Consider the following 25,240-nt stretch of genomic DNA (forward strand, 5'->3'; position numbering starts at 1 on the left):
GTCTTATCAGAGGCTTGGGGTCCTTGCTCCAGCTCACGTGACCGCGGGAAGATTCCATTTCCCTGCAGCTGTAGAGCCATGGCTGCTGGCTTCTTTAAGATCAGCAGAAGAATTTCTGCTGCTTCAAGTCTCTGACCACCAAAGCCTCAGACTCACCTGATTTGGTCAGACCCACCCAGAAGATTTGGGTTTTTTTAACTCAAAGTCAGCTGTTTTGGGTTTTCATTATATCTGCAAAAAAATCTTCCTTCACCTTTGCCAAATAACTCTGTCTAATCATGGGCATGACATCCCATCATATTCATGGGTCGTACCCACACCAAGGGGAGGGCGTTATGGAGGTGGGACTCAGAATTCTGCTCACCATACTAGCCACGTAAGAAGTGCTTTACACACATCAGTTCGTTTAATTCTCAGAACGATCCTATGAGATGGATACTACTGTTGGCCCTATTTTACAAGTTAGCAATGTGAGACAGAGAGAGGGTGAGTGAGAGGCCTGAGGTCCACAGCTAGGACCTCAGGAGGAGCTGGTGCTTTGGCAAAGCACAGTGTCCTGGAGCCAGGATCCCTTTGGCAGTCAGGGAAGGAGGAGGGGAAGGGAGCCCGCCAAAGTTCCCATTGCTGTTTCTAAAACGTTGCCATGGAAACCCTGCATGAACCATCCCTTAAAGAGCTGTTCGATTATTTTTTCAGGGTGGCACCTGCAAGCACATAGGAGCAGCACCAACACACACACACACACACACACACACACACCGTGGTTGAGTTCATGGGCCGAGTGGCAGGCGCATGGCAGGAGGTCCGGAAGGTCCATTGATAATGGAATATGCTCATTGGCGTGATCAGGGCCTGGTGAGCGTCCCTGTTGCGGGACCCAGGACTGAGGAACCATTCAGGTCCTCTTAGTTTTCACTGACTGTGCGCCCAGAGGGAGCTGTCTCCCAGTTGCTCCCTTCTCTCCTCCCACCAGGCCTACATTCTTGGCGCCATCCTGGCCACGTCCTTCCTGGGCCTTCTCATAGCAGCAGTGGTTTTTTTTTTGTTTTTTTTTCATTTTTGTTTTTTAACATCTTTATTGGAGTATAATTGCTTTAAATGGTGTGTTAGTTTCTGCTTTATAACAAGGTGAATCCGTTATACATATACATATGTCCCCATATCTCTTCCCTCTTGCATCTCCCTCCCACCCTCTCTATCCCACCCCTCCAGGTGATCACAAAGCACTGAGCTGATCTCCCTGTGCCGTGCGGCTCATAGCAGCAGTCTTGGTGCCTTGGCCCAACCAGGGAGAGGGTGAGGCCACTGGAGAACTCATGGAAGTCAAGCCCAGACAAGGGACTCAGGAAGGTTCCAAAGCTGCTCACTAAACTCCTTTGAGGAGTTCAGCTCCCATCACGACACAAAAAGGCCTGGACACTAACTGATCTTGTCCCAAATCTTGAAGTGAGGGCTGGCCCAGCAGACCGAGGAGGCAGGAGGTCCAGGGTAATAATTACGTCGACGACTATGATCATAATGACTGCCAGCTAGTGTGACTTCTGCCAGGCCCCACACAAAGTTCTTTGTATCCATTGTGTCTCATTGCTCATTTGTCAGTTCATTCAACAAATATTTATCGCGCAATGGCTGCGCCAGGCTCTGGGTCTACACGTGTGAAACGGTGAGACTTGGAGCTTATGTTCTCGTTCGGGGAGATGACAATAAACAAAAGGGGAAAAATGACCCATTGCAGTAAGTGACGCAAAAAGGATTAAAATAGAACAGTGTTGGGGACTTCCCTGGCCGTCAAGTGGTTAGGACTCCGTGCTTCCACTGCAAGGGGCACAGGTTCGATCCCTGGTCAGGGAACTAAGATCCCGCAGGCCGTGCAGCACGGCCAAAATAATAATAATAATAAAATAAATAAAAGGTTAAAATAAATAAATAGAATAGTTGGAGGGAGGGCCCGGGGGCTTCTTTGATTTGTGTGGTGAGAGGAGGCCTCTCTGAGGAGGTGAAAGTTAAGCAGACATCAGAATAAAAGGCTGTGCCAGGGAGAAGGTACAGCTGATGCAAAGGCCCTGAGGCAGGAACTGGCTTGGTGAGCCTGAGGAACAGAAGGAAGGGCCGGTGTGTGTGGAACGTGGAGAGTAAGGAATAGAGGGCAGGAGCGGAGGTTGGCCAAGGAGACTTTGTAGGTTCAGGTGAGGCGTATGGCTTTTATGTGAAGGGAGATGAACTGCCTTTGAGGTATGTTCAGCAAGGCAGATGCTCTAACTTGTGTTTTAAGAGATCACTCTGGCTGATCCTCGAAGAATGGCTGTGTGGGCACGAGAGAGCAGTCAGAGGTCCAGTTAGTAGATGTCTGTGGGGACCGGGGAAAGGATGCTGATGGCTTGGACCATGGAGGCCGCACTGCAGCGGGAGAGAAGGACATGCATTCCGGTTTGGTCAGCAGCGCTAGCTGATGATTTGGCTATGGGGGTGGAGAAAAGGTTTCTGGACTACTCCTAGGCTTTGGGGGTGAGCAGCAGGGTAGATTCCATCCTCGCGAGAACTCTAAGGTACACTGTTATCTGCATTTCATAAGTTAACAAAGCAGGCCCGCAATCACCTGACATCTGCCATAACATGGATGACCCTTGAGGACATTACGCTAAGTGACAAGAAGTAGTCAAATTGAGGCTTCCCTGGTGGCGCAGTGGTTAAGAATCCGCCTGCCAACGCAGGGGACACGGGTTCGAGCCCTGGTCCGGGAAGATCCCACATGCCGCGGAGCAACTAAGCCCGTGTGCCACAACTACTGAGCCCACGCGCCTACAGCCTGTGCTCCGCAACGAGAGAAGCCACTGCAATGAGAAGCCCACACACCACAACCCACAGTAGCCCCCACTCACCGCAACTAGAGAAGGCCCGCACGCAGCAACAAAGCCCCAATGGAGTCAAAAATAAATAAATTTAAAAAAAAAAGAAAAGAAGTAGTCAAATTCACAGAGGGAGAGAGTGGCAGTTGCCAGGGGCCAGGGGAAGACGGGGTAGGGTTAGTGTTTAATGGTTATGGAGTTTTCTTTTCACAAGATGAAGAGTGCTGTGGACGGATGCTGGTGAGGGCAGCGCAACAAGGTGAATGCACTGAATGCCGCTGAACTGTGCCTTAGAAAGGGTAAAGATGGTATATTTTATATTATGCGTATTTTCCACAATTTCCAAAAAAAGGAAAACAGGCCCAGGATCACACTGTTAGTAGGAGGTCAAGCCAGGTTTTGAACTGGGCCCAGCAGACTCCACATCTGGTGTGTTGAACTGCCCCCAGGGAGCACAGGGCCCCAGCCTGTGTGTGAGCTCACCTGCCTCCCCAGTGCCAAGGTGAGGGTCACCCCACCTTGTGTGGGCACCAGGCGAGGATGCCAGCCCTACTTGTGGCTGGTTGAGTGCCTACCTGTGGATGTTTGAATGGCAAGGGAAACAACAGAAAGCAGACCAAGTCTCAACACTTCATTTTGTCTAATAATCGTGTGCGTGTGTGTGTGTGTGTGTGTGTGTGTGTGTGTGTTTTCCAAAGCAGCCCTTTAGAAACGATGATGCTGATGCTGGTGGTGATGAAGATGACGATGACAATAACAAAATGATGAAAATGTCAGCTCCCACACATGAACATATGTGTGCCATGCATTTTCCATCTAACATTTTATTGATCCTCTCCGTGACCTATGTGCGCACTTTCAGTATCCCATTCTACAGATGAGAAGATTGAGGCTAAACGAGATTAAGAGACTCACCCAAAGCTGCCTGCCAGTCAGTGGGAGTGAAAATTCAAAGCTTGGCCTGTCTGTCTCCAGATGCCTTTCTAGTAAGGGCCCAGGTTAAATGAGGAGGCTAATTAAGAAGGTATAACTGTGCTGCTTCTCAGAGTTCTATTTTTGGGGCCAACTTGAAGGGACACAGATAATTATTTCCTAGAATGAGCATCTTCTGCACAGGCCCCAGGATCTTCCATACTCAGCCTCCCGCGTGGAAGCTGACACCGCCTTTGCTTGGCGACAAGTCACAACAAGGCTGGGCCCACACCCGCCCCGCCCCACTCAGACAGCACCTCACGGGGAAATAAGATAAAACGAAATTAAGCTGAGCTCCTAATTCGCATTCCATCTCTGGCAGCTCCTTGATGATAAATAGTCTGGAATTGGAAACGAGGCAGGAGGGAGGCGGATGGCGATCTGGGCAGAGCGGCTCGGCAGACCGTTTCCACTTGGGATCACCCTCTCTGCTTCCTGGGGCGGCGAGGGAGGCAGGGTCTACGGCGGGGGTGAGCAGCCACCTTCTCCTCTTCCTTTAAAAAAATTATTATGTTTAATCATGATAAAATAGACATAACGAGGTCCACCATTTTCAAGTGTACATGTCAGTGGCATCAGGTGTATTCACGTTGTTCTACAACCACCACCAGATTCCATCCCTAGAATACGTTCATTTCCCCAGCTGAAACTGTACCCATAAAATACTAATCCCCATTCCTCCCTCCCCCAGCCCCTGGCAGCCACCCTTCCACCTTCCTTCTCTGTGAATTTGACTACTCTAGGGACCTCATATCAGTAGAATGTGCACCGTTTGTCTTTTTCTGACTGGCTTGTTTCACTTAGCATGATGTCCTCAAGGTTCATCCATGTTATAGCGTGCTACAGAATTGCCTTCCTTTTTAAGGCTGAGAAGTATTCCATTGTACGGATATACCACATTTGGTTTACCCATTCATCCATCGATGGACACTTGAGTTATTTCCACCTTTTGGCCAGTACAGATAATCCCGCTGTGAACATGCCTCCTCCTCTCCCACCGTAGGCTTGACCATAACTGTATAATCAGGGTATTGAGGTGGCCAGGTTAAGTCAGTGTCCCCCACAGGACTGCCACCCTGCACAGTGCCCCCATGTACCCGTCACCTTGCCTCACCAGATCTCACCCCAGGTCTTGCAGGTTTCCATAGCAACCCTATGTCAACCAGCTGTGAAAGGCAGTCAGGTGTAGTGGTTTGAGTCCTGGCTGTGTTACTTACCAGGTTGGTGACGTCGGGCAAGTTCTTTTATTGTCTATGGCCTCAGTTTCTTCGCCTATAGAGCTGGAATCATAGTAGGACCTACTTCACAGCTAAGAGGAGGGGTTGCAGAAAATGGTACTAGCCCTTGTTCTGTGCCAGGCATTGTGCTGGTGCTCTGCACGGATTATCTGACCCCACAACTACCCTACGTGGCAGTTATCCCCTTAATTAAAGTTAGTGTAACTTTATCTATAAAGTTATCTGCTTTCTAGATGAGGAAACTGAGTCTCGGGGAGGTGAAGTCCTTGCCAGTAAGTGGTGATGCTGGGATTCTGAGCACTGGGCTTGCACTCTTGTCTAATGCCTTATCCTGCCTCCTGTGCCTGGAAGGCATCTAGCACAGGGTCTAGTCCACAGGAAGTGGCCAGCAAATGAGGACCAGTGTGATAAAGTTTGGACGTGGCCATAGCTGGCTCCTGGGTTGATGAAATCAACCTGTCTCCTCCAGGGAGCAGAGTTGGCTCTATCAGGCAAGGCCATTATTTGGCTTGGACATTTTGAACTTGGGGCTGGGCTGACAGGTGTGCTCTGCTGGGCAAAAGTACTAGAGATCTATACCTGACCTCAGGGACCTGTGAATCCTATGATCCTGGGAAGAGGAGGATCCTTGTGTTCCATCGTTTCTCGAAAGGTTCCTGACCCCAGAGTGGTAAAGACCCACTCGGGTTCTAAGCCCGTGGATCCCAGAAGGGGCCACAGGCTCTAAGGTTTATGAGCAGCAGAGATGATGTTATGCTGAAAGCTCAGAGGAGGCAACCTCCTGGGTCAGCCAGGCTGCAGTCATCATGGAAACCGGGCAAGGCAGCACAGGCCACACCTACAGGACAGACAGAACCAGCCAGGACCCAGGTCATGTGGGAGAAGCTGGTCCTGACTTTAAGGGTGACCAGGTCAGAGCACTGAGAACGGTCAGCCAGGCCATGGTAAGCAGGAGACACTCAGATTTCCATGGCCAGCGAACAGAAGCCCGTTTCCTACTCCTGTATCAGTCCTGGGCAGGTGTTCAGTTTGGTGGGGTGCCCTCCTCCACGTGGTAACTCAGGGATGAAGCCTTCGTCCATCTTGGAGCCTCTGCATGCCCTGTGGTCTGGATAACCGCATCCATCCACCGTGGAAGGGCCTGGAGGAGGCCACGGAGGTTTTTGTGGGCCAAGCCCGGAAATGTCATATATCACCTTTGCCCACATTCTACTGGAGAGAACCCAACTGCAAGTAAGTCTGGAGAGTGTCATCTAGCTGTGCGACCAGAGAAGGGACAATGAATTGTGGTGGGCAGCTAGCTTTTCTTGGTCATGTGCAGTCAATCTGATACACATTTTCTGCTGCCTCTGCTGCCTCAGGAAGCCCTTAAGGAACAGAAGCCCACTGAAGCAAACTCAGTAAAGAGGGGTTCATGATAAGCGTACAGCAGACAGTCTCACAGAAAACCAGGCACGTGGAGGTTGCCGTCCATCCACTCATTTATTCCTCCATTCATTCTTAGAGTTATTCATTCAATGCAGAGTTTCTGAGTGTCTGCTCTGTGCTGGTCACTGTGCTGTATGCTGGGATACAGAGATGGAAAATGTCAGATAAGGTCCCTGTTCTCACGGAACTCCCGTAGGAAGTGGGGAGAAAAAACCAATTGAGAACACGTAGAAAGATTACACGTTGCAGCCAGTGCTCTGAAGGTCACATAAAGGATGGTGAGACAGAAGATAATTGAGGCTGGGTTAGGGGTCAGGACCTCTCCAAGGAGGTGGCATCTGAGCTGAGTTCTGATGGATGAACATGAATGAGCCATGCAAAGGGCAGAGGTCAGAGCACCTCTGGGCCAGGGAAAGCTGTGCAAAGGCCCTGGGGCAGAAAAGAGCTTGATCTGCTTGAGGATTCACCGCCACTCCGATCACGCTCATTCAGACCTCTAGCTCCCTGTCCCACTGCTGTTCCTCTGTTTAATGCTCCTGTAACTGGACCGCCAAGTTCAATGACTCAGTCTGTTCTCCTTTTGCCTCGAGCTCTCAGGGGCACTTCATGCTTTACTGGCCATGTTGTCATCTCAAGATCCTCCTGGGCACCACGGCTCCCTTGGCCCACCCATTCCTGTTCATACAAGTTTCTTGTTCTCTCTGCCTTTGCTACCATGGCCTCCCCACCAGCTGCTTGTGCTGCGTGTCTTCACAGAGGCCAGTGCCAAGCATGCAGGACTGTTTGCCTCCATGGAGGAGAAAGGGACATTTGAGAAGAGGTGACATTTGAACTGAGTCTTAAGAAGTGGAGTAGGATGAGATAGGAAGGACAGAAGAACGCTTCAGAGGAGGGGACAGCAAATGCAAAGGCCCTGGAGCGTGAAGGTCCCTAAGGGAGAGGTCAGGGAAGGAGAGGTGACAATTCCAAAGGGATCGGGGTGTGCATGGCTGAGGGGGGTGAGGGATGGAAACTGTGGGAGCAAAGCCTGGACACATTGCTGGGTCCTGACTAGGAAGGACCCTGAGTGCCTTGCTGAGAAGTTGCCAGTTTGCTCCTCCAGGAGCCACAGGAAGCTTAAGGACGGGGACTGGATTCGTCTTCTAGGCGGGTGACAGTGGAAGCAGGGTGGGGGACTGGAGAGGCAGTGGGGGTGGCAGGGGACCTTCAGGGAAGGCTGGGTGGGTCAGCAGCAGAAGGCCTGGAACGAGATCCATTCTTCCTGGCTGTCGGCATGTAAAGTACAGCATAGCGCGCTGGCACAGAGCAGGCCCTCAGATGCCGTTGCCTCACCTCCTGATGGGGGCTGTGGTCTGGGGTGGGCTCTGGTAGTTTCTTAAATAAAAGAGCACCATCTCCAGAGTGTCAGCATAATGAGGGCTGGGAAGGGGCTCCTTGTGGGACCGCCAGCACGTCACCTGTGTGTGGTGCTTGAATACATGAACGAATGAGCAGCTCTTACTGTAAGCCAGGGGGCCTTCTGAGCAGAGGAGTGTGGAGTGACAGCGGCCCTAGCGTTTAGAGATTCTTGTCACTTTGCTCGAGGCTGGGCAGAGAGGACGAGGCCTGCTTCCGGAGCCTCCTCCAGCCCTAACCAATTGGCCGAAGGAAAAGAGGGCAGGAAGGTCAGAGACAGGCTGGAACGGCTGTGGGGTAAGTTCAGACAGAGGACAAAGGAGAAGGAGAGGTTGGAGTCCTCAGGTGTCTAGAAAAACACTGGAGGCTCTGGGTAAAGCGGTGACTCCAGGCTCTAAGCGGCTGGAGCCAGAATTAAGAGCTTGTCTGTCTTTGGGGAGCAGTCCCAGCGACGGAGCCGGCGGGTCCACAGCAGCTCTTGGGAGACAGAGCATGGTTCAGGCGCTCGGGGCCTCTTGCCTCCATCCTTCCCAGAGTGGTGCAGAGGGACCGGGGCATGGCTCTGTCTCCACGCACATGCCCTGCGCCCCAGGCCCGGTCTGGAGGGTGTGCGGCTCTCCTGATTCCACGTGGAGAGGGGTGGGGACCGGTAGCTCCTGACTCCCAGGGCCTGGTCCCTGGTGCCGTCAGAAGCCCTGGCTCTGCTGTAAATATCTTGTCTTGCCCAGCTGTGCCAACCATTGGGCCCCATCCCCAACAGGATCTTCCACATAATTACACATGACATATAAATACACGTAGATGCATGTATATATACACACATGTACACACACACACAGGTACACGGGCACGCACATGTAACAGCAACACAAAAGCTCGGCTATAGAAACCCGTGCCTTGGTGATACACACACACACACACACACACACACACACACACACACACACAGAGCGTGCTGGAGGAATCAGTGTTGCAGGAACAGCGGGTGTGAGGGGAACCGGTGGAGATAGAGGCAGGGGCCGGGCCAGCTTGTGGAGGACCTTGAGTGACATTCCAGGGATTTGAACTGACCTGGAAGAGATGGGAAGCCACCGCAGGGCTTCCAGTGGGAAGCACTGTGGTCGCAGGGGCCGTTTAGAGGATGCGTTGGACTGGGGTGAGTCTAAAGTGGGAACAATGAGGAGGGGGGGACTGTCTCCAAGTCCCCAAGAAGAAGGGGAGATGGGGGAGTGGCCCTGGGCATTAGCAGCGGGACTGGGGCAGGGGGGTCGGATAGGAGGGGCGAAAGGAAGCCGACTCGAGGGACTGAGTGTGCTGGGCGGACTCCAGGTCAGTGCCAGGCTCTGGGAGCCCAGGGGACAGGCGGCTGGCGGCAAGGCCGGGGGTTGTGGTGGGCCGTGGGGAGCTGCAGGCACATGTCAGGCTTCCACGGGAGCCACCCAGAGGTGCTGGGCCTTGGGTGTGTGGTCAGGAGGAGGGTCCGGGCTGGGACTCTGGACCAGTCACACAAGGGACAAGAGCCTGAATCACACGGCGGCTGCGCGCTCCTGCGGGTGTGCCCGCCCCTCTCCCTTCTGTGCCAAGACCACCCCGAGCGCCTCTTCCAGGAAATGGCTCTGAGTTAGTCATCCCTGAGGCTGAGTGCCGAGGGCAGGTAGGGCAGCACAGGGTGGTGAGGAGAGGGGCAGAGAAGGGGCAGGGTCTTGGGCTGGTATCTGTCACCTCCCGGGCCTCTGTGTCGCCTGCCTGTCTCATGTTGCTTTGGGGCTTAGTAGGACCATTTGCGAATTATTCTGATGAGGATCTAGGGGAGGCCTTTCAGGCAGGAAGCAGCAGGCCCCTGCCTGGCTCGGTAAAAGCTGTGTGGGTCCAAGCGATGCCCCCTGCCTGGGTGGCTTCCCGCGTTCCAGCTCCAGGGGCCCATCTGCTCTCTCCAGCTGCTACCCCGAGCTGCTTCTCTTTCTTAATGCTCCAGCATCTCCTCCCAGGGAGCTCTAGGGACTCATATATAATCATATCCCAAATTTATCGAGCGCGTACTGTGTGCCAGACACTGAGATAAGCCCTTTGCCTGGTTTATCTTACTTCATCCTCTCAGCAGCTCTCTGAGCTGGATGCAGTTGTGACCCCCATTTTACTGGTGAGGAAACTGAGGTTCAGGAGGTGAAGGTAACTTGCTCATGAGGTAACAGAGTTGGGATTTGAACCCGGGCCATCTGTCTCCAGAGCCCCCTTTGCCAACCAGTGCACTCTGCTGCCTCTTATGTCACAACTGCTAACCTCCGCCTAGGAGGGGCGCGGGCGAATTCAAACCCGCGTCTGTGGGATGCCGGAGCCCTTCTCTGACCCGTGACGCTCTGTGCCTCCCGGACCCAGATACGCCTTTTGCCGCTCACGTCATAGACCACGGCTTGAGCCAGCAGCTGCGTGGAGCCCCGCCAGGGTCAGCTCTGCATCCCCACCCCCGCATTTCATACTGTGCCTGGAATGACAAGACCTTAAATGCAGGTGCCAGGCAGGCCCCTGAGTGTAGGGGGGAGTGACACTGGCTTCCAAGAGGTGCTCTGGGTGTAGCCGTGGACTCCAGTCTACAGCCCAACAGAGGCTCTCCAGAAGGGGATCGTCATTTGGCTACATAACATGGGTTGCTTACTGGTACCTGGGAGCGCAGGTGTCGTGTCTGTTGTCATATGTGTGAATGCGAGAGCTCACACAGATGCATTCTGGAGGTCTGGTTTTACACGTGCATGTTTGTGGTGAGGATGTAAGTGCATGTGTGCACATGCGGGCGTGTGTATGGGGAGGTGAGTATCAGAATGGATGGATTTGTGCATATTGGCTGTGCAAGTATGTTGTTGTGTCTGTTTCCGTGTGAGAGAGTGTGAGGACCCCCAAGTAAGGAAACTCCCTGGGCAGACCCTGTCCTCCCTCCTGCCTCCTGACCCTGGAGGACCTGGACCAATGGTCCCTGCCTGCGCCGGGGCCTCCACGAAGCCTTTGGAGAGGTTGTTGGGCTCAGACAGGAGTAAAAATAAGCGGCCAAGCAAGAAGCCAGGCCATTCGTCTCCCCCCATTCCTGATTCTCAAGCTGCAAAGTGTACACCAGGCACCATCTTTGGCCCCATTGGGGGACCTGCAGGAAATGGAGCCTCGAAGCCAACTTCTCAGCCTCACCATCCCTTCCTCTCCCTCTGCTGGAATGCAGCAGCTAAGAAAGAAGGTGCAAGAGTCAGTCCCACTGGGCGTGCCTCCCAGCTCCCCCAGCTCTAGTCGTGTGAATGGAGAAGCTCACCGTCTCTGAGCCTCAGTTTCGTTATCTGTAAAATGGGGATAGTACCCACTTCACAGTGTTGTTATGGGCATTAAATGAGGTAGGGTTCAACGAAGAGTTAGTCCATACAAGTCAGTAAGTGATGGGGCTCATGCAGAGGAAGGAAGCGAGGGCGAGGAGGATTTACAGAGATCCCACGGGGACTCAGATGCGCCTTTTACTTAGCGTCTTTTGTAGTCACAGAATCCCCCATCCTTTGCATAAGGTACAAGAAACAGGTGGATGATGGTGTCTGGAAGCCTCACTTCTCCGCTTCTCTGTAGGCCCCTCTGTCTAGTGTTTCTTAGCGGGAAGCCGAGGGGTCCGGAGCCTTTGGAATATTGTGCTTCTTCCCATGGGATGCGAGTTAAACTGTCTCTGGCCTTAAGAAGAGAGATGGGTGTGAGGTATGCTGGGGCTTCCTGGTCCTGGACGGGGGACCACATGGAGGAAACAGGGGCTCTGGGGCTCCATGTCCACAGGGCTGCAGTTGGCGGGTGGGGTATCGCCATGGGCATCGCAAATGGTGCACAGAGACAGCACTTCCCAGCTGGCCAGCGGAATATAAGGGGCTAACACCCAGCCTTGGGGGGGGCTAACACCCCGCCTTGGGGAGGGGGCTGCAGAGTCTGAGGGAAGTTAAGGGGAAAGCAAGCCAGTTATGCAGCAGTGGGGTAGCCCTAGCAAGAGATAGGATGACCTTTCTTATGGGCAGCCTTACCAGGGTTAGGAGTCCCAGCCTCACGACAGGACCCCCAGCTGACCCAGGTCACTGCCTCCTCTTTGAGCCCCTTTGCTAGGATTGGTTCAGGATTCATGACTTCCTGTCTGCAGCTGGACAGGGCTGAGGACCAAAGCCAGCTGGCCCTGGCCACAAGCCTTTGGAAGTCCAGTTGCAGCAGGTCAGGGATCATTCTGCCCCAGCCAAGCAGAAACCGTGCCCTGCTATAAACGTTGTCAGATGAAAAGGAAGAACCCACGCCTTTGCCCTTCTGTAACATAGGCTGCTCTCAACTGGAAGTGATATTGGCTTCTTTGGTAAGAACTGATCACGATCCCCAAAGCTACTGACCATCCCAGCCCACAGAAAACCAGATGTGCCAAAGGGAGATCACGTTCGTAAAAACAATGCGTGTTAACCTGGAAAGGTCTGCATAAATGTCATCTATCGTTGCTGTTGTTGTTTTACGATAATAGTGATTAATAAGGAAAACAAAGCAACTCAGGTTTATCTTATCTAGAACCTAGCAATTCCCAAAGTGTGTTCCACAGAACAATTCAGAAGCTCATAGGTGTTTCTGAGGAAAAAAAATTTAAAAGTGTGAGGAGAGAGTCTATAGTCAATGTTGTGGAGATTCTGGTTGAAGCAAGGTTTAATAGGTTTCTCTCCTGCAGAACCTCTGAGATAAATTCGTAAGCATTTGTTTCTTCCAGAGGAGAGAATTTCTGCAGCATTTTCCAAAGTTCCTTGACCCACTGAATGCTTTTCTTGTGGAACTTATTTCTCAGCCTGTGTTTTATGGAATGTACTTTGGGAAACATTTCTAGGTGTCATTCCGCAATTAATCAAATTTAGCCCCAAATTGCATGGTTAGCTCTTCTAAGCCTGACACTGACAGTATTTTTCTGTGTTGCCCCATAGGGTACCACTGATGCTCCAGGCATTGGCCTGTCTCGACAAGGAAAATCCCAGTGCTAGTGTGTGATGGGGGCAGGCAGGGCTGAACAGGGAACAGCGGGACTCAGGGCTGCAGAGGTCACCAGAGGGGACCTTGTGCCAGCCTAACGCTGTTCTTCAGAGGGGCTAAGGCACACCACTGTCTCCTGAAATGGGAGAGGGACAAGTGGGTGCAACTAACACACGGAGCTTCCCCTAGAGACCTGACGGGGGAAGGAGGAGGCCGCCCAGCTCACTGCTCCCCTGTAATCCTGCTGGACCCTAAACTTCCACAGGCCCCACCCTGGGGGCTCTGAGCTTTCCTCTCTGCAGGATCTCTTCTGGTTCAATGTTGAGTTCCTTAAAGCTGGGCTATCTCTCTCCTTGTCCTCTTCCCCTTTTCCCCAGAGAAACCCCCAGTTCCTTAAGAAGCTGAAGTTATTGATGTAGAGGATACTCCCCTCTGGAGCAGAGTTGATAAAATTAGCAAACGAAGATCCAGGATGCCCAGTTAAATGTGAGTTTCGGATAGCAAACACTTCTTAGTATAGGTATATCCCAAATGTTGCATGGGATATACTTATACTAAAAAAGAATGTGTGTTTCTCTGAAATTCACATTTAACTGGGTGTCCTGGATTTTAACTGGCAGCTCTGTTCTGGGGCCGAGGATGTAACCTTTTCGGTTTTGCTTCTAAAGACTCTCAGGTGAGAGAGAGGAGGCCGTGGGGCCCTGTGGTTGTGAAGCATCAGGGAGAACTCCCACCGAAAGCCCCTCTGTGGCCCCTGCTGGTAGGATGATGGATGTCTGTGCAGCCCCAGGTTGTCCAGGTCGGGGGGATGGGGCCAACGAGGGGTCTGACTGGGTGTAGGTCAGGCGTGCTCTAGGCCTGGCAAGGAGAGGGACTGTGTGCAAGCCCAGAGCACTGCCTCCATGCTGGGAAACACAGGCCTTGAAGGTCAAGGTTACAGCCTGATAAGGACACAGGCGCTGATGTCAAACAGCTCAAGTTTCAACCCCGGCCCTGATCCCGACCAGCTGTGTGACCCTGGGTGAGAGTAGCCTCACTGTTCCTCATTCCCCGCCCCCAAAAGGGAACAGTTAGAGCACCTCTCGTGGCAGGGTACGATGAAATAGAAGAGTCCAGAGAAAGTACTGAGCAGAGTGCCAAGCTCACGTTAAACACCCGAAAGGTGACTGTTATTATTATTGCAATTAGCTGCGTGACCCTTCAGCTCTCTAAATTCAGCTCTTTGGGGTAAAATGGGCTTCATAAATACCAACCTAAAGAGTAGCTCTGAGCACTTGCATAAATTCTATTTTAATGGGAAAGATTGTGGACTGAACATACGCACACAAGCCCTTCCCTGCAGCCAGCCACCACAATGCCCCCTGTCTCCAGGGCCACACTGAAGGGGAAAGGAAATTTAAGTTTGGTCTCAGTCCTCAGGTGCCAGCGGCCTGTCTTCTTCCTGCCAGTCATCTGTCCAGGACTCTCACCTGTGCAGCCCACTCCCCTCACAGCCCCTTCCCTTCCCTGACTCCCAGCAAAACTGGTCTTTTCTTAGTTCTCTTTCTCTACTGTGGGAGATGGGGGGCGGTTGCTGAGATTGTACACCTGGGATAAGTACGTAACTGAATAAACACGAATTCAGGGGTACCGCACTGTGGCCCGTGGGCTGGGGACCTGTTTTATAAGTAAAGCTTGGTTGGAACATGTATTGTCTAAGGCTGCTTTTGTAGCACAACAGAAAAGCTGGATCATTGGGACAGAGACCATTAGGCAAGGCCAGAAGTATTTACTCTCTGGTTCTTTACAGAAAAAGTTTGCCAACCCTGCTTTACTCTGTTGTTTCCTATATATAATGCATATTTTTATATGCACATAGTATAAACTGTGTGTGTGTGTGTGTGTGTGTGTGTATGTGTGTGTGTGTATATAAAACACATTCCATCAAGGTACTCCCTCCCTGCCAGGCATTAAAGCAAACACTAGATAAAAAAAGAATATGTCATTTCTGCCCCTCAGGGAAGTCCTGAGAAGAAAATAGACATCTAAACAAACAATTACAGGCAGACTTAGCTCCCGTTTGGAGGCTGGGGTATTGTAAATTAATGAATGATTGAATTGTAATGTCGTATGACGAATGCAGGAATTGAAGTGCAAGTAAAACCCTGACTTAAATCTGCAAGTGGGGTCCAAAAAATCCTGTCATGTAAAATGTGGGCCTGTGAGATTCCAAAATTAACCAAATGACCAGAACAAGCCTGTGTAGTTAGTGGGCTGGGAGTGCCAGGATTCTGGGAGCTGGTTGCCAATGACATTATACCTGAATTTACATTCTATCGGGATGTCTTCTCCTGGGGTTTTCCAGTTTACACAAGACGCTAAGGGTATCAAGGAGGGCGTCACAGAGGAAGTGGTGCGGGGGAAAGATTGGGGGAGCAGGAGGTGAGGCAGAAAATGTCAGCAGGGGTCGGATCATAGAAAGATGGGGCTGCATGAACCTAAGACTGGACTATTCCTGACAGCAGTAGGAGGGTTCTCATGGTTTTCTTTTTCTTCCCTTTTATTTATTGTGGTTGATCTCTCAAGTCATTATTTAGTCTTACATTCATCATGCAAAAGACCAGAGGTCTTGCCCATGCACCTTGGTGGCAGGGAACCTGCTTTGGCACGTGTGCTCCGGAGGGTGGAACAGGGCAGGACTGTGGTGGATTTGCCATTGTAGAAGGCTCAGTCCAGCGTCAGCACAGACAATGCACTGGAGGGCGCAGGGCCAGCGGCAGGGAGATCAGAGTTGGGTGCAGAGGTCCAGGAGAGAGATGATGAGGATCCTCAAATGAGAAGGAAGGAGAGGGCAAGAGTGACTTACGGAGGACAGCAGCATCCCAGGGAGAAGCCTGGCTTGCTGCTCCCAGAAGTCAAAGCCCAGTAACAAGAAAGGCACTGGAAATTGAACAGTTCACAGCTCAGAGAGATAACCCAACCGGGCTAATGGAATAACCTACGTGAATAGGTTACCGTGAGTGGTTCTCAGTTTCACTTCTGCCTACAGTCACCCAGAGGAGCTTAGGCTCTCCCTCTGAAATTCTGATTCAATAGGTTTGGGGACAGGTCTAGGCATTGGTGTTTTTATAAAACTCCCCACGTGACCCTGACGCTGAAGGTTGCAAAATTGCAAACGTGAGCCAAGAGAACAGGCTCACAGTGGAGAGCTTATGCCAGACGCTGGGCAGGAGGCGTGGCAGGACAGGGCCCTGTGGACGCGTGGACCCCTGTCTTTGTCTGATTGACAGGTAGCAGGAAATGTACAGGACCAGGCTAAGGGTTGACTTGTCTGGTTGTCACCCCAAGTCATCCCCACAAGGGGAATGAGTGTGAGTCCCCTGTGAGGGTGTTTCAAGGTACACTAGTGACCGTGGACTCTATGGGGAACGGTCAGTGCAAGCATGGCCTAACGCAGGTGGAAAGTACATGGGCTCGGTAGCCAGGAAGTGCTGTGGACACCCAGCTCTACCCGCAGTGAGCTATGGGGCCCTGGGTAATGCTCCAACCCCTCCGGCAATCACACTCATGTCAACGAGAGATAATAGCCCCTCTCTCAATGGGTTATTGGGAGGATTAAGTAAAATCATTAAGTCACACAATGAACTCTTATCAAGGTATTATTATACATCAGGCACTGTTCTAGAAACGGACACAGAAGGGAACAAAATAGATTTTTAAAAAATGTCTGTCTTCATGGAGCTTATATTGTAGCAGAGTGGGACAAACAATAAACAAATGAATGCATCAGCTATATACTACGTCGGATGTAGATGTGAGAGGAAGTGGAGACAACAAGTATAGACAATTCTTTGGGGTGGAAATATATGCAAAGCACTTGACAATGGGGATGGCACATAGTAAGTGTGCAGTAAATTATGTTTACAAGGCCAAACAGCTAAAAGCAAGGGAGTTTTAAGGATTAACTAAGATCATGTGTGATGCAGAAGTGCCTAGCACAGCGTAGCTACTCAAAAGATAATGGATCTTATTCTCCCCTCCCCTGTCCATGCCCACTACCCCTCAAGTCACACACACACACATACACACACACGCCATCTCCCCTTTCCATGTTGAGGGCTGTGGAAGAAGAAATCTTTCTTCCTGCATCCTTTCTCCCAGCCACCCTGCCACTTTTTATCAACCGTATGGCCATGGACATGAAACAAGTTACTTGATGGAAGATAAGAAATCAAAACATATGGAGGGTGCTTGTCCAGAGAGCATAAGTGACTCTTCATTATAATATGGGAAATAAAGTCTCACATTAAAAATAAAAGAAGGTATTATGTAGCTTTTGCTGCACTCCAGCCACAAAGGAGATTCATTGTCATACAGTCACTGAGAATATCTTGTTGAGTGGCAAGAGCCGGGCTTTGTAGAAGGGACAAAATTCCCCACAGCTAATCTACAATGGAATTGTTCAATGTCAGGCACAGCTTCAATAATATTGTTCTGGGCTGCCTTGGATGTAAATATCCCACTCTTCATTTTGTAAGCCATCAAAGGGAAGTTTTCTAGACGGGAGAGCATGAACGGTTATAAGGTCTGTGCCAAAAAAACACATGGGCAGAATCCAGAAATCAAAGAACGCTGTGCCTTAGAAAGCCTGGCTTTTGTGGCTCATCTCTGATCTCTGTCTGTCCAGAAAGTTGGGCATCAGACACAATACAAAAGACCAAACTTTAAATGTTGCCCTTGACACTCTTAAAAAGTACAAGATGATTGGCAAATCAGACTGGAGAAGAAAAGACAGACAATTACATCTGGACAATCAGGTAATCCCCCTTCATTTTGTCTCAGTGTCTAGAATACTGAAGGGAGGAAGGGAACTCTTGGTCATCAAGCACCCACTATGTCCTGGGCACTGTCTCTGTCAGAAGCAGTATTGTATTCCAAAATTAAGAGTGCTGAATGATGGAGCCAGAAAGACCTAGATTCAGAACCTAGCTCTGCCATTTTCTAGCTCTGGGGTCTTAGGGAAGTTGCTTAAGCTCTCTGTGCCTCCGTTTTTTTCATCTGTAAAATGAGGATAATAGTTGTCACACATGATTGCTTTGAGGATTAAGTAAAATAAATTTGTAGCCCAGGGCCTGAAACATACGAGGAACTCAATGGTGGGTATTATAAATCTAGCTTTATTTAATCTGTACAACAGTGCTGTTATGAGTTGAATTCTGTCCCAAAAAGATATGTTGAAGACCTAACCCCAGTACTTGCGGATATGACCTTATTTGGAGATAGGGCCTTTGCAAATGATGAAGTTAAGATGAGACCATTAGAGTGTGTCCTAATCCAATATCATTGGTGTCCTTATAAAAAGGTGAAATTTGGACATAGAGACACAGAGGGAGAATGCCAGGTGAAGGTGAAGGATTGGATGGATGCATAGACAAGCCAAGGAACGTCAAAGATTGCTAAAAAAAAAACTACCAGAGGCTAGGAAGGGACAAGGAAGGTTTCCCCTACAAGTTTCAGAGGGATCACGACCCTGTCGACACGTTGATTTTAGACTTCCAGCCTCCACAACTGTGAGACAATAAACATCTGTTGTTTTAAACCACCTGGGTTTTGGTACTTTGTTACAGCAGCCCTAGGAAACTAATACAATTCACCCTCTAACCCCATAGGAAGAAAAAGAAAGTATCCTCATTTTTAGATGAAGAACTGAAGTCCAGAGAGGTAAAGTTTATGGCTCAAGATCATTGAGCCAGAGGTGGACGAGCTGAGATTTGAATCCAGGCCTCTCTGAGCCCAGCGTCTGCCCTCTCTTCGTTCCCTGTGTGACCTTTCGGGAGCAAAGATAAAAAAGGAGGTGGGGTTGGAACTGAGACTCATCACACCCAAGTCCCAGTGGCGGTGCCAGGTCAGAGTGATCTGATTATGAGCGCTCATTAAGTAAAAAGCAGTGAGCGTTAGAGTGACTTTTTAAAAAGAATCGGGTTTTATTTATAGTGACGTTCCAATCATTAATTTCAAAGGAAGAAAGTCCAAAGCAGAAACAGGTTCGTTAAAAATGTGACATTAGTAATTTAATTAAATTGGGTCTTTGCGTCTCGTTGCGGAAAATGAACCGTTAGTTCTACACCAGTTCTCAGCCCATTTCCCAGGTTGGCTCCCTCCCCTCACCTTAGTTTGCTTTCTTCTCCAAATGTTTACCTGACCTGCCCCTCCCACCCCCAACACTCACAAACACATCGCAGTTCCTGCCTCCACTGTGGCCAGTAGTGTGGGATCGTGGGAAATGCCAAGGAAGACAGCACTGTGGGATCATGGGAAATGCCAGGGAAGCCAGCAGCACGGGATCGTGGGGAATGCCAAGAAAGCCAACAGAGCGGGATCATGGGAAATGCCAAGAAAGCCAACAGAGCGGGATCATGGGAAATGCCAAGGAAGCCAGTAGCATGGGATCATGGGAAATGCCAAGGAAGCCAGCACTGTGGGATCATGGGAAATGCCAAGGAAGCCAGCACTGTGGGATCATGGGAAATGCCAAGGTAGCCAGCAGCATGGGGCCATGGGAAATGCCAAGGAAGCCAGCACTGTGGGATCGTAGGGAATACCAAGGAAGCCAACAGAGCTGGATCGTGGGGAATGCCAAGGAAGCCAGTAGCATGGGATCGTGGGAAATGCCAAGGAAGACAGCACTGTGGGATCATGGGAAATGCCAAGGTATCCAGCAGCCCAAGGACTATTCTAAGCTAGGCTAATAGACAGGGTGACGGAAGTCAATCCTTTCACCTGGGTTATGTCACTTGTCAGAGGTAGAGAACGGGCCTGGAGGAGCTCTTCCTCCCTTAAGATAGTTCTTCCACAAAAACATAAGGGCAGGGGCCCTTTTGTCTAGTTCATTGCTGTACTACCGGCACAGAGTGCAGTAGGCCCACAATATATTTCCGTCGTATGAAGGAATTGATGTATCAGTGGGTAACCCTTCCAAATGACTAATTGATGAACACTCAGATATGTCCCTACAAGTGTCACACACTGTGTCAGGCTCCCAGGATACACCCAAGGACTGCATGGCCCTACAGTACAGTGGAAGGATAACACCTGTCGTTTTTGAGCACCTACTCTGTGCTGGGCACTGTGCCAGCCATGCATCAGTTATTATCAGTAACCTCATCAACCACTAGATATTACTGTCCTCCTTTCTCAGTTGAGGAAACTAAGGCTCAGAGAGCTCACATGACTCAAGGCCACAGAGTAAGACAGTGACAGCACCTGGCTTCAGACCAGATCAAGCTAGTACCAAAGTCCGCCCTTTCCCTCTACAACAAGCTGTCTCCTCCTGGGAGGAGAGGAGAAGTGGGAGAGAAAGCCTTCTTTCTGAGGGCTCTGAGATCAGCAAGGCTGGCAAAGAGGGTCCTGGAAGACAGAAATATGGGCTGGAAGAGGGTACTGCAAGGGCCTGGGAAGCTCTCTAGAATCCAGGCTGGCCGTCTCCACTTCTTCATCTTTATTCCTAATCACTGCCACCCTTACCCTCTTATTCCAGACTCTCTGATCTCTTAGGTTGTCTCTGGCCTCAGGGCCTTTGCACATGATATTTCCTCTGCCTGGAACGCACTTTGACCTAGCTAATTCTTACTAATCTCTCAGGGTTCAGCATAGACATCACCTCTTCCAAGAAGCTGGCCCAGACTACCCCCTGACTGGGTTTGTTCCCCTGCCTGGTCCCTATCTCATCATAACACTTAACATACCTTCAATCGTATGCATCTCCCAATGGACTGGGAACTGAGATTCACTTGTGTGGTACTCACTGTATCCAGGCTTTACATACCTCCACTCACGTAATGCTCACAGTGACCCCAGAGGAAGGTACTATTGCGAACCGCCTCTTACAAAGGAGGAAACTGAGGCACAGAGAGGTTAAGAGACTAGCTCAAGGTCCCACAGGTAGTTATCCATCAGGCTGTGATGCAAACCCAAGCACTGAGGCTCTCGGGTCTGTACTTTCCACCACCCTGCTCTGCGGCCTCTCAGGGTTGGCCTCAATAAACCATCGCCAGATGAATTAATGGAGAGGTACTTGGATGGCAATCTGGACACGGCTGTTACCACTTGTCCTTGCCTTATGGGGAGGTGTGAAATGGTAGGAGGTGGGACCTTCTGGACACAGGCAGTTCCAACTCTAGGAAGAAAGGCAGAGGGTAGGGGGAGCTGAGTCAGGTTGAACAAGAGACTCGGGCACAGAGGAGCTGCGCCCTCCCTTTCTCCCTCCTGACTGGCGGGTCATGATCTCACGCACCTTCACCAAGACCATTTCCTCTGGATAATGAGTCCACACTGGCAGCTGGCGTTATTGCTCCGGCTCAGGTGGCACACTGTACATCTTATTCTCCGGCTCCCTATTTTCCCCTTGAAACGGGTCAGTCTGATCAGAACTCAGGTTCTTGTCTCCCTACCTCACTGCTTACTCCAGCACTAATGACCCCTTCAACTCCCCCAAACCTGCTGGGCCAAAGTACAACTCTGGCTGCTGGGGCAGATCGTTAAAGAAAGGACATCGGGTTTAATGAGCACCTACTCCGTGCCACTGTCTGTGTCCCATGGAAGGGACTGTGGAGTCTGAGATCAGAGCAACCAAACCCAAGAGATTAAAGTGATTTCCCTGGGCCATCTCGAGTGAGGGGATGGACGTGTTACTGAACCAGGTTCGTTTTAGCCAAAGCTCTGAGACGCCGGGGTTTGCAGCAAAGAGAGTGTTTATTCACAAAGCAGCCAAGCGAGGAGATGGGAGAACAAGTCTCAAATCGGCCTTCCCAAAGGCAAGGGGCTTAGGGTATCTGTGGGATAGAGACTAAAGAAGCAGTGTGGTCTGAGGCGTGGGGAGCTTGGGGAGCGTGGGGAAAGGTGGTTGGAAAAAGCTGCAGTAATCATCGGTCTGCTCAGGCGTAACTAAGCTACAGGCCTCCATTTTGGGGGTGCTTAGCACCATCTGAGGGTGGAGTTTGGGGCCCTCCCACATCAAAAGTCAACAAGCAGACACTTGCGCATGTCCAGTTAGAGCTAGTCTTAACTGGCTTAATTTGAACTAGACACAAGTTCCTGGAAAACAATTCAGGCAAACATCTTATTGTTCAGGCTCTTGGAGGACATGCAAGTCTTTTGTAGCAACAGTTAAAACGACCTTGATTGGTGAAGGCAGGATACAGGTGAAATGGATTTAACTGATGCTTACCCACAGTTCAGACATACTTCACATCCAGGGCTGCACATGAGAAAAGGCAGGAAACCTGGATGTCCAGGTATAAGTTGCGTGTGCGGCTCCTCCTGAACGTGTGAGCCCTGCGAGTACTCAGGGACCAGGCAGCCTTCAGGGGCAGCCCTGTCCTACGGAGGAAAGGAGGTCCGGGGAGGAGGGTCACCCAGAGAGCTGCTGCTCAGAGGCCAGGTGTCAGGGCTGGAGACCTGCTCACGGGCTGCGTGTCTCTCCTTTTGCTCACAGCTCTCCCCAGCCACACGTGTGGGAACCCCGGGCGGCTGCCCAACGGCGTCCAGCAGGGCTCAACCTTCAACCTCGGCGACAAGGTCCGCTACAGCTGCAACCCCGGCTTCTTCCTGGAGGGCCATGCCGTGCTTACTTGCCACGCTGGCTCTGAGAACAGTGCCACGTGGGACTTCCCGCTGCCCTCCTGCAGAGGTAGGTGGCCAGGGAGGGCCTGAGGGGTGGGCAGCACCTTGGAGGGATGCTGCAGCTTCCAGTGGGACCCAGTCTCCATCCACTCCAGCAGGAGGTGGGGTACCCATTATGGGGAGCCCATGTCTGGGGGCCACCAAGGGTCCTCCGGGTCCCCAGGTATTCTAGGGGCTTTTAGGCCTCCCTGGACCTCGTAGTCCTCAGGTGTGCACTCCCTCAACCTGCTTCCCCTGCATCAACAAATTTATTTTTAGTCTGCCTGCCCTTCCCTCCTGCCCTCCTATCTCGGAAGATACATCATTTCTCTTCCTGTTACCGATGTGTCTCCTGTGCACGGCTGTCTCCCAGCTGTTTTCCTATTGATCTCACGCCGGCAGTTCTTCTCTCTTTTCTGTAAATTCAACCTCTCTCCCTATATAATGGTGTCCTCCTCCCAGTCTTCAAATATGCTCAAAACCTCTTTCCCCCAGCACTGCCCCCCAGAAAAACCCAACTTCCTTCAGTGCTGCATCGGTCCAGCCTCCCAGCTAGGGTAACCAACTTATCCTGGTTTCCCTGGTACTTTCCCATTTCTTAGCTCCAAAAGTCCCACATCCTGGAAACCCCCTCAGTCCCAGGCAAACCGAGACAGTTGGTCACCCCCTTCCCAGCCTATTTCTTATTGCCCCTGTATAGTAATCAAGCTTATTTCAAAAATAATTTCCCATGCCTCTTATCTGATGATAAAAAGAGCACATGATCATTTTAAGTGAGCTTAGAAAATACAGAAGAGAATAAAGAAGAAACAAAATTTACCCATTTTTAACCACGATTTTCATATATTCCCTTCCCATCTTCTTCCTCTTTTTTTTAAATTGAAGTATAATTGATTTACAATGCTGTGTTAGTACAGCAATGTGATACAGATATACATATATATTCTTTTTCAGATTATTTTCCATTACAGGTTATTACAAGATATTGAATATAGGTCTCTGTGCTATACAGTAGGACCTTGTTATTTATCTATTTTATATACAATAGTATATAAAATATACTATTGTATATAAAATAGTATATTTTAAAATATACTATTTTATTTATAATAGTATATATATCTGTTAATCCCAAGCTCCTAATTTATCCTCCCCCTGCCCCTGGCTTCCCCTTTGGTAACCATAAATTTGTTTTCTTTGTCTGTGCATCTGTTTCTGTTTTGTAAATAAGTTCATTTACGTCATTTTTTTTAAGATTCTCCATGTAAATGATGTATGGTATTTGTCTTCTCTGACTTACTTCACTTAGTGTGATAATCTCTAGGTCCATTCATGTTGCTGCAGATGGTATTATTGCATTCTTTTTGATGGCTCAGTAATATTCCTTCGTGTGTGTGTGTGTGTGTGTGTGTGTGTGTGTGTGTAATATCTTTATCTGTTCATTTGTTGATGCACATTTAGGTTGCTTCCACGTCTTGCCTATGGTAAATACTGCTGTTATGAACATTGGGTGCACGTATCTGTTCGAGTTAGAGTTTTCCTCTTTTCTGGATCTATGCCCAGAAGCAGGATTGCTGGGTCATATGGCACCTCTATTTTTAGTTTTTTAAGGAACCTCCATACTGTTCTCCATAGTGGCTGCACCAATGTACATTCCCACCAACAGTGCAGGAGGGTTCCCTTATCTCCACATTTCCCTCCTCTCCAGCATTTATTATTTGTAGACTTTTTGCTAATGGCCGTTCTGATTGGTGTGAGGTGGTACCTCATTGTACTTTTGATTTGCAGTTCTCTAATAATTAGTGATGTTGAGCATCTTTTCCTGTGCCTGTTGGCCATCTGTATGTCTTCTTTGGAAAATGCCTATTTAGGTCTTCTGCCCATTTTTGGATTGGGTTGTGTTTTTGATATTGAGCTGTTTGCATATTTTGGAATTTAAGCCCTTGTTGGTCGCATTGTTTGCAAATATTTTCTCCCATTCTGTAGGTTGTCTTTTCATTTTGTTGGTGGTTTCCTATAAGTTTGATTAGGTCCCATTTGTTTACTTTTGCTTTTATTTCTTTTGTCTTGGTAGACTGAGTGAAGAAAACATTGGTACAATTTATATCTGAGAATGTTTGCCTATGTTCTCTTCTGGGAGTTTTACAGTGTCATGTCTTTTATTTAAGTCTTTAAGCCATTTTGAGTTTATTTTTGTGTGTGGTGTGAAGGAGTGTTCTAACTTCATTGATTTACATGTGGCTCTTCAGCTTTCCCAGCACCATTTGCTGAAGAGACTGTTCTCCATTGTATGCTCCTGCCTCCTTTGTTGAAGATTAATTGACTGTAGGCATGTGGGTTTATTTCTGGGGTCTCTATTCTGTTCCATTGATCCATACGTCTGTTTTTGTGTGCAATACCATACTGTTTTGATTATTATAGCTTTATAGTATTGTCTGAAGTCTGGGAGGGTTATGCCTCCAGCTTTGTCTAATACATATTGCATACATGCATATATTGTGAATATATATATGATTGAGATTATAATACATGTAGATATTTTTAACCACCTTATACAAACTGTGACATCATGAGAAGGGTTTCCTCATGACACCAACAATGCCCAGCGTCTTGAAAGCTCCACCCAGCCTTGTCTATCCTCATCTCCCACTTACTCCCCTGCAAACTGGCCTTTGCCGCAAATATTTTGCATCGTTGCCAAGTCAAATGGGAATTGTTTTGGCC

The 25,240-nt window shown here is 49.8% G+C and overlaps 1 protein-coding gene across 1 annotated transcript in view; it reads left to right on the plus strand.

The window, feature by feature from the left end:
• Positions 1–25,240, plus strand: part of CSMD2 (CUB and Sushi multiple domains 2) — a gene marked incomplete at both ends in the record, with an annotated part of 666,759 nt that overhangs the window by 206,770 nt on the left and 434,749 nt on the right. The window contains 1 exon segment of the mRNA XM_082658204.1: positions 22,350–22,544. Coding sequence (XP_082514330.1) covers positions 22,350–22,544 — 195 coding nt within the window.

Source organism: Grampus griseus (assembly GCF_964374135.1).
Source record: "Grampus griseus genome assembly, chromosome: 1".
Taxonomy (NCBI): Eukaryota; Metazoa; Chordata; class Mammalia; order Artiodactyla; family Delphinidae; genus Grampus; species Grampus griseus.